Genomic DNA, 9,654 nt, shown 5'->3' with positions numbered 1-9,654 from the left:
AGGTGGTTCGATTTTCATACAAAAAACAATCGCTATTAATTAATTAATTACACAATATTATTACATAAATAGTTGCGCATCTATCTACTTTCGAATATTCATTTGCGCTAAATCAATAGAAAAACTTTGTTTCATACAGAAATCATGCAATAATCAACGTTATATTTTTATAAATTTTACTCATGTGTGTGTGACAAATGTCGTGTACAAATACATTGCGGCGTTGCCACTCCATGCCTCGGCCGGCCATCGGCGCGACGTTGCGATGTTTGACGCGTTTATAGCTGACTTTGTCGACACTGACACTCAGTGTGACCAGGCGTACGATAATTGTCGTACATGTACGATAATTTGGGCCCCGGTATGACGTAATGTTCCAAAGAGCATTATCGTACACTAAAGTACTATACTTTCAGCCCTTGGATGATGCCACCTTAAAACTCTAGTAATTTGAAGCAAAATATGACACTTTCTCTCAGAAATAGGCTAAAATTAGTATCTTTTGGGTGTTCGGCTCCTTGGTGTAAGTTTAAAGTTTAAAATGTCACAATTTCCTGTATACCGTTTGAGTCTATCCCAAAAATACACAAACATAAACAGATCTTTTGCGCAATTTAGACGAAAATTGTCTTTTTTTTATTATTAATTGGAAATTTAAGCTTATTTTGCTAGACATTTTTAGGGGCTGCCTTTTTGATTGGCGTACGATATTTTTTTCAACGGTACAATAATATTGACACTCAAGTACGATAATTCTCTTCCGCTCACCTGGCAACACTGCTGAAACTTGACAGGACTTGGGGGCCTACCGCGAAAACCTAAATTCGCAAATTGCGGGGATCTTTCTTTTACTCTCACTAAGACGTAATTAGAGTGACAGAGAAAAATGCCCGAAATTGACGAATTTCGATTTTCCCGGTAGCCGCCCTGGTGCTTGAGGTACTTGATAGAAAACAACGCTGCCGCATGTTCTGAATTGTGATTTTATGTGTTTTTGGATTGAAAATGATAGCAACGTCTAAATCAAGTTACAAAAATCATCGATATTCTGGTCCGCGAAAAACCAGGAAAAGTGTAACTGTAATTGGAGTCTACAAAAATGACCAATTCATAGAAAATATGACCTAGAAACTAGTTCACTTTTATAAAACTCAATTTTGCCCGAGATTGTACTTAGGCGAATACCTAAGGGAGCTAAGTGTATTGATCTTGAATAATTAGTTGGCTAATACATATATGACTCCAACATGATATGGACATTTACATCATAACTATTATACTTAGTTGGTTACTAAGTTCTGTTACTCGATTTCTTTCTTTCTTCCTAGCGTTGTCCCAGCATATTGCCACGGCTCAATGGAGCTTGGGGTCCGCTTTGACAACTAATCCCAAGATTTGGCGTAGGCACTAGTTTTTACGAAAGCCACTGCCATCTGACCTTCCAACCCAGAGGGTAAAACTAAGCCTTTTTGGGATTAGTCCAGTTTCCTCACGATGTTTTCCTTCACCGAAAAGCGACTGGTAAATATCAAATGATATCTGTTCTGAAGTTCTGTTACTCGATTTGCAACCTCTTTATTTCCGTTAAAACAAATGCTACCGAAAAAATAAAAAATGACATAATGTGGTGGATTTGTGAGCTATAATTATATACCACACATAACGCTTATCTCGTCGTATCTATAATGAATTGGGGCCTAAAAGAGAATCGTATTCCAATTTTTTGAAACGCTTGTATTACTTTCTATATTAACTAAAAGTTGCCTTAAAATTCAGCTATTATACTAAAAACGGCTTTAAATATGTTAAATTAACAAAATATATTTTGACAGATGCTTTCGCGCCCAAGACGCTCTTTGAAAATTGTTGACGTCACAGTTTATGGTTTGACACATAACTACATACATACGTAGAAGATACGAACTGTCAACTGATATTTGTCATTTGTTGTTAATCGCCTAACTGTCAACAGTGTCAATCCGAGAGTTGTGACGTCATCAGAATCTTCAATGACGTTTCGAGTTTGGTCACGTGATGTGTGCCAAAAGTAATTTTAAATTCAATTTTTATAAAAATATGGTCATTACAGGTCCCCTAAAAGCAGTTTAACATGTTCTTATAATCCAAAAGAATTTATTTGGATACAATTATGCCCTAAGATTTGTAGATGGAAACAACCCTATTGCGTTGCACAAATGTGGGCACCCGCCAAACATGATTTTGGGTGTGTCATACTCAGGGCTAACACAGATTCATTTCTGTGAAAAAAGTGTGAAAACCGGAAACTGGAAACCGTTCTCGAACCAATAGTGAAGCCCTTAAGTCACACCCTATTTCAAAACCAGCCATGGATCTTTGAACAGGACTCAGCTCCTGCACATAAGGCAAAAACAACTCAAGCCTGGTTTCGAAGGAACAAAATTGACTTTATTGCCCACGAAGACTGGCCGTCCTCCAGCCCGGACCTTAAGCCCCTGGATTATGCCATATAGCAGGTTATTGAGGAGAAAGCCTGTGCTAAATCCACACAAATCTTAACTCCCTCAAGCGGGCCATAGTTAAGACAGTGACGGAATTAGACATGACAATCGTGCGTGCCGCTATTGATGACTGGCCTCGTCGTTTGAGGGCCTGTGTCAAAGCCAGAGGAGGCGATTTTGAATGATATTGTCATATGTAATTCCTGATTTTGTGTACTTCATTTTAATATATACTTTTTTAAACTTTCGTTGGTATATTTTATGTAGATAAAGATTATTGCAGTAACAGAATTTAATAACCAACTAGGTAGAAAATAAATTGGATATGATGTGATCCGTTGAATGAAATTGACAATAAATAAAATAAATAAATAATTTTCTATCTCTAGGCATTGTGTGAAACTTCTAGTTGTGTCAAAATATCGGGAAATCAATAATATAAACAAAATATAAATTGGAAGCGCTGGTGGCCTAGCGGTAAGAGCGTGCGACTTGCAATCCGGAGGTCGCGGGTTCAAACCCCGGCTCGTACCAATGAGTTTTTCGGAACTTATGTACGAAATATCATTTTGATATTTCCCAGTCGCTTTTCGGTGAAGGAAAACATCGTGAGGAAACCGGACTAATCCCAACAAGGCCTAGTTTATCCTCTGGGTTGGAAGGTCTGATGGCAGTCGCTTTCGTAAAAACTAGTGCCTACGCCAAATCTTGGGATTAGTTGTCAAGCGGACCCCAGGCTCCCATGAGCCGTGGCAAATGCCGGGACAACGCGAGGAAGAAGAAGAATAATATAAACAAACATGGTAAATATCTCATTTCTTTTTATAATGGTTATAAATAGAAGGCCATGCAATTATGTAACTCACTGTAATTTAATTTGATGTATCGTAAAAAAATGTTTTAATTATTCTACTGTAAAATAGTACCTACTTTTTTAAAGGCTGGGCAGTAAGGGATTGCTTTAGTTTTAGAACAAAACAGCGTTTTTTTTTTTAAAAATACCGGAAAATCTGACTTACAAATTTAGACTTTCTTAGGTTCATTCTACTTAGAATCTTCTCCACCCTAGCATTAAAAAAAGATATCCTAAAATATCCATACCATTACGTCACATTTTAGTGTGAAAGAAATTACAATGTAAAACTAAAATTTCAATACAAATTTTCGGGTTTTTTTAGCACGAAGATTGATTATGCTAGTGATTCTGAGTTGGAAGAACCCAAAAATATCATGATGTGTGAGAATCAGATTTTTAATATTTTCATGGAAAACGCTCATATTTCTCATAAAATAATTTAATAATAATAGGTACTTGATAATACTGATAACAAAAAAATTTCTAATGAGTCTCGAACCCACATCCTATTGCATGTATTTCCACGTACATACCGCAACGCCATTGAAGCTTACTCACGCTGTGCCAAATTGTCTACTACATGGATCCCAGTAAGACTGTTTCAATGTGTGAGTGATACTTAGAAATAGAGTCAAGAAACATTCTGTCGACATTAAGGGGTAGTTTTTGTACAATGAAGTGTTCAATGTTTGTTGTAATAGTTCAATATTTATTTAAAGAGTGCGCTAAATATAATTTACAGTATAGAAATACCAAGACTACTCCACAAAAAAATTAAAACTCAAAATTTGCAATTGTGGCGCCATCTAGTGAGGTTTAAGCTTTGGGTAACCTAGTCGAACCACCTTAAATTAGATCCACTTCCTTGTTTCCGATTGAGCTGAAAATTTGCATAAGTCGGGTGACAATGCAATATTATGGTACCATGCTGATCTGATGATGGATACAAGGGGTGGACATAGGAACTCTGTGATAAAACAACGCAACCTAATTGTGTTTGGGGTTTTTAAAGTTGACTCGATGAGTATTAGTTGCCTGTAGAAAGAAAAGTACAGTCAGTGATAAAAGCTTGTACCAAAAATGAAATTTTTGCCAAAAACTTATTTCTAACTTTAACTCTCGCATATTGAAGCACTTGCGTGGTTCTATGTAATGTAACATGCGAACAACAGTATAAAGAAATATGCGGGCCCAGCGGTTTACACCGCCAGCAAGCGCATGTAACCGACATGTATAGGCGCCATTATCCAATTCAGTTTGTCAACCTGCGATCTCTATGCTATATCTAAGCTGTGAAATATGGAAGGTAAGGAATGAAATCTCCATGTACCAAAAAGTTTCATCAAAAAACCTTAAATAGGTGGCGCTCAAATCATAGACAGCGCACTTCACTGCGTCAATAACGCCTAGGTTCTTAGCTACTTTGGCGCTACTCTGGAGAGATTTGGAACTATTATTTATAGCTGACAGCTAGACACTTTTCCAACAGTTCAACCATTAGAGATTTCACTCCTTTTTTAACTTCATACTATGAAACTTCTCTTATGTGTCAATTGGGATGAATGGGGATGGTGGAGTGGTGTATGGATAAAAACCGGTAATGAGATTTACACTATACGTGCCTATGTCGAAAATTTAAATGGTCATATGTACTGTAAAACCTTCTACAAGACACGTGCGAAAAGGGACAAGGTATATCGCGACTCGTGTCGATTTAAAAGACTCCCTTAGTTCATGTTTTAATTTATTACTTTTCACACGTTCATCGTTGCGAATTTCTTACTTTTCGCACTTGTATCGTAATGTAATATTAACCTGATAGTTTCTTAAAAAATACCTACACAAATAGTATTGTGTGATTGAAAATAATGGTAGATTTTGGTACCATATACAATTTGAGTTGGTAGTTTTTAAGAAATGAACAGGCATTTTTTTTTACTTGCCCTGCCATACCTATTCACCCTGGTTGACGGTACATATAGTCTGTCAAACAACTGTCTGTAGAAAAGGGTGCAAAGACTGCGAAGTTGAAATTTTCTATGGGACGATAACCCTTCGCGTCTACGTATTTTAAAGTTTTACGCCTTTTACTACTGACGGAAAGTGTTTGATAGACTATATTTATTTTAGTACAATTTTTTTATCTACCTAATTTTTTTTTGCGCAATGTGTAATCTTGAGCAAATTTATGTATTACTCGACCGTGTGCCAATAAATTCCATTCATTCGTTCAAGTCGCTCAATACGCCAACATAATCATAGAAATCTATTTCCGGTAAACAACACTTGATTTTGTGGCAGGCATACATTGAAAAACTTCACGCGTATTCATATTTCGCGGGTAGCTTTGTTTTTCAACGGTGGCGTAAAAGTAACAGCTCCATTATTCTTACTTGTGCTTAGGGTATAAACCAAAATGATAGACCTATTCATGCCCTTTCGGGCATTTCTTAAGTTGGATAATGTTAGTATTGACAACAACGTGTTTCGGATGCATTACAAAGTGACAGTGATCATGCTGCTGGTCTTCACGCTGTTAGTGTCTTCGAAGCAGTTCTTCGGGGATCCCATCCACTGTATGGGCGATAGTGATAGCGATAAGGATGCCATAAATAGTTACTGCTGGATTTATGGGACCTACACGTTGAAGAGTAGGTTAAAAGGTAAAGTTCTAGTTTTTATTATTATTCTCCAACTTTTCTGGTCAATAAAAGCATTAGATGAAGCAACTAAAGTCTAAGACTGATATTACCTCAAGTCTTTTATGATTTAATCAGAATAAAATAAGACCCAATCAGATTTAAGACATGTGCTTGATGTTCTATGCTTTACTGATGTTATGAGAATAAAAGACATACTTTAAGTCTTAAATAACTAAATAAAACTGCCTATATTTATGATATCTCCTTTAGCTGAATTAAGTGTCCTATTTCAAATTATGAGTTTATTTTATCATCTATATTAAGATTGAATTTCAATACTTGTTGAAGTGATGAACCCTGAATTGTTTAGAAACAATCGTGTAAATAAAGAATTCAATATACCACCTATAGTAACCTTAGTTCCTTTTATGAAACTGTATTCATTTAGTGTCATTGCTATTAGGTACTGAAGGCACTCACATGACATACATTGGTGTGGGCACTGAGACGGGTGGGAAGGAGGATCGGATCGAGCACACCTACTACCAGTGGGTCTGCTGTGTGCTGCTGGGCCAGTCTGTCATGTTCTACACCCCGCGCTATCTCTGGAAAGTCTGGGAAGGTGGGCGTCTCAAGGCTCTAGCTTCTGATTTGGGTGAGTAGTTTTAAACATTGTTGTAAGATGGTGCTGTTATCAATGTTGGATTCTAAATAATCTTTTGAATGTTTATTGTATTTTTACTGATATTATAATGAAAGTAAAATCTATCTCTTATTTTTCATTGTTAATCTTGGAACAGATTTAAACTTAATCAATTTATGTAATAATGGCCTGGCCAATAATGTCCCGCCCCGCCTTTGCACAGGATAACAAATTATGCAGAACCTTCCTTAAGACTCACTCTATTGACAGATGAAAATCTGTTCAGTTTTTGAGTTTATCGTGAACATTCAGTCAATGAGAAAATTCAGACTGACAGCTCTGTCATTTCTGTCATCTGCCGAGGGTCTGTGTTTTATTGTTGATTGTTTTGATGTTTTCAGCAAGCCCCATGGTGAGCAAGGATTGGCATGAGTACCGCCGTGGGGAGCTGGTCTCGTACCTGTCGCACACCAATATGTACTCACACAATATGTATGCTCTGCGCTATGCCTTCTGTGAGATACTCAACCTTCTCAATGTGGTTAGTAAGCAATTATTTTTTTTGGATTTAGTCATAAAATAAAGCATACCTTCCTTAGCCAGCCAGTGAACTAGGGGGAGCATGTTGATATTGAGTTGAGGCCTAGGGGAGGGCAGACGCAGAAGAGCATACATTGTATGTAAAATTTGAGCTCTAGGGGGGGTGAGCTGCCCATACCTGCCTACTTGCTGTTGTTTCTAATAGAATAGGACGGGCGTCGCAGTTTGGTGATCCCTGTGCTAGTGTGTAAATAATTTTAGGCTCATTATCCATATCAATATTTAATACCTAAAAAGTCTAAATAAATGTTTAACTCTGCTTAGCTTCACTAGATGGCGCTGCATGCTTACATTATTCATTTTTCAGGTGGGGCAGATGTTTCTCTTGGACATATTCCTGGGCGGCGCGTTCCGCAACTACGGCGCCACTGTCGCGGCCTTCACGCGCGTCCCGAAGGACCCTACCGACCTCAATGACATCGACCCCATGGACCAATACTTCCCCAAGATCACCAAGTGCATTATGCGCCGTTACGGACCCTCGGGCTCTGCGGAATTAAGAGACCGCATGTGCGTTCTACCTTTAAACATAGTCAATGAGAAAATTTTCGTCATTATTTGGTTTTGGTTCATCTTTCTTACTTTCATCTCTACCTTGGCTGTTCTCTTTCGTGTACTGGTGCTATCGGCTCGCCCTCTCCGCACTGTCATGATGATGGGCCTCTTGAGACACGTGAAACGGAGCACCGTCAACAGAATTGTGAAGCACTTTGGCTTCGGGGACTGGTTTGTTCTCTACTTGCTAGGCAAAAATGTGAATCCGCATGTCTACAAAGACTTAATTCTAGAACTGTCTAAAGAACTGGAGCATCGTAATAATTATCCTATTTAAGGTTACATTGTAGATCAGTCTTCATAAGTTACTTCTAAGTAGTTTTAATGTGTTGGTTGCCAAATAATAGCAAGTTTAATTTATGTTCTAAGATATTAATGATAGTCTATTTTTTGTTATAAGTTTTGCAGTAAAACTTGCAATTTAAGAATAGGCTATTAGCAAACGCTCAAAATTATTTCTAATGTTATGTTTTAATATTAATAGAATAGTTTCTATGATAATTTAAGTGACAACATTTGTATTTATGGAAAGACTGATCTAGATGCATAACTTGATCTCTGGATTTTGGTTATCTATTAGACAATAGGATGTTTAAATAAGTCTAATTCTTAATATCGAAGTACAGGGTATTTGTTGATAGATATTTAGGTTAAATAAATTGTTGTACTTTATGATAAAAGATACATGCCTGCCTTATAAGTCTTAAGGCGGGATTCCACCAGTGTGTGGCACAGCAGCACAAGCAATTTTGTACTGAATATGATTGTGCTGCACACTGGTGGATTTAGCATAAAATAATAATTTAATTTACTAATAAGAGCCACTTGCACTATTAGGCGGGTCCACACAGAGCGAGCGAGCGACCACGTACGTGCGAGGCAATTTCCTCACGCACAAACCGGCCAGTATAGACGTGCCTCGGCCGAGGCGGCGCGTGCGTTTTCCTCGCCCGAGCGCTCGGCCGAGCCACGTCTACACTGGCCGGTTTATGCGTGAGGAAATGGCCTCGCGCGTATGCTCGCTCTGAGTGGACCCGGCTATTTACTGACCCGGGGTTAACTGGTTAAACCTGGAATTACCATGGTTACCAGTACAATTAGACACTGGGTTAACCCCGGGTTAGTGGGATGATGCAAGTGGCACTTAGAAAACGCAACATGTAATCCTGCTATAGAATTAATCAGCTCCCTTATGAGACCAACCCTTGAAAGTATAAGCTCTTTAAAATTCAAAATTTATATTGGCATAGCCTTTAATAATACTATGCCACATTGTAAAAAAATAAGCTAAAATGAGTGACATATTTGTAAAAGGAAAGTGATTGAAATAGTAAGGTTATGTATTTAAATAAATTGTGTATGTATTTGATTGCAAAATTGCAGTTTGGTAGGCACTTTAGCAGGAAACTGACATACATCTTTGAAATTCTGCTCATATTTATTGAATATTTGTTTATTGCCCAATTACCTAATTGCTGATAATTCATTAGGCACACAGAGCTAGCATACGCGCGAGGCAATTTCCTCTCGCACAAAACGGCCAGTGAAGACGCACCTCGGCCGAGGCGGCGCGCTTAAGCGAGGAGAACGCGCGCGTGCGCGAGGAAATTGCCTCGTGTGTTGGATCGCTGTGTGAACCCGCCTGTTCAATTGATCCTTCATTGTTTTTGCTAATCATTTTGGAAGTTCAAGATTTGTTTTTGTTTATTTTCCCTCAAAATGAAAGTATTATTGTTCTCAGAAAAGTTTTGTATTTCTTATTTTGATTATAAAATTTGTTACAAGAAAGTTTATTTTGTTTTTAATCCGTACTGTTTTGAACCAGCGGAACCAAAGCATAGGCGGGTGATAACCCAAGTACTAATTAGAGACAAGAGA

The 9,654-nt window shown here is 37.8% G+C and overlaps 1 protein-coding gene across 2 annotated transcripts; it reads left to right on the top strand.

The window, feature by feature from the left end:
* The first annotated feature begins 5,508 nt into the window (after nt 1-5,508).
* LOC133521888 (innexin inx2-like) lies at nt 5,509-9,564 on the top strand. 2 transcript variants are annotated; one of them, XM_061857001.1, is made up of 4 exons: nt 5,509-5,999; nt 6,451-6,633; nt 7,023-7,162; nt 7,529-9,564. In XM_061857001.1, the coding sequence occupies exons 1-4, from the start codon at nt 5,753-5,755 to the stop codon at nt 8,051-8,053; spliced, it is 1,095 nt and encodes a 364-aa protein (XP_061712985.1). In that variant the 5' UTR covers nt 5,509-5,752; the 3' UTR covers nt 8,054-9,564. The 2 variants fall into 2 exon arrangements, with proteins under 2 accessions (XP_061712985.1, XP_061712984.1); XM_061857000.1 differs by having other exon boundaries at nt 5,512-5,999; nt 6,442-6,633.
* Nucleotides 9,565-9,654: the final 90 nt, after the last annotated feature.

The sequence above is a fragment of the Cydia pomonella genome, chromosome 10 (assembly GCF_033807575.1).
Source record: "Cydia pomonella isolate Wapato2018A chromosome 10, ilCydPomo1, whole genome shotgun sequence".
NCBI lineage: Eukaryota > Metazoa > Arthropoda > Insecta > Lepidoptera > Tortricidae > Cydia > Cydia pomonella.
This window is presented reverse-complemented; position numbering and strand designations above follow the sequence as displayed.

Bases quoted from the DNA above. Each gene is read 5' to 3' on its own strand.
- LOC133521888 (XM_061857000.1), top strand. From the start codon at position 5,753: ATGATAGACCTATTCATGCCCTTTCGGGCATTTCTTAAGTTGGATAAT. The intron at 6,000-6,441 runs GTAAAGTTCTAG...CATTGCTATTAG, and splicing joins GTTGAAGAGTAGGTTAAAAG to GTACTGAAGGCACTCACATG. The intron at 7,163-7,528 runs GTTAGTAAGCAA...TTCATTTTTCAG, and splicing joins TACTCAACCTTCTCAATGTG to GTGGGGCAGATGTTTCTCTT.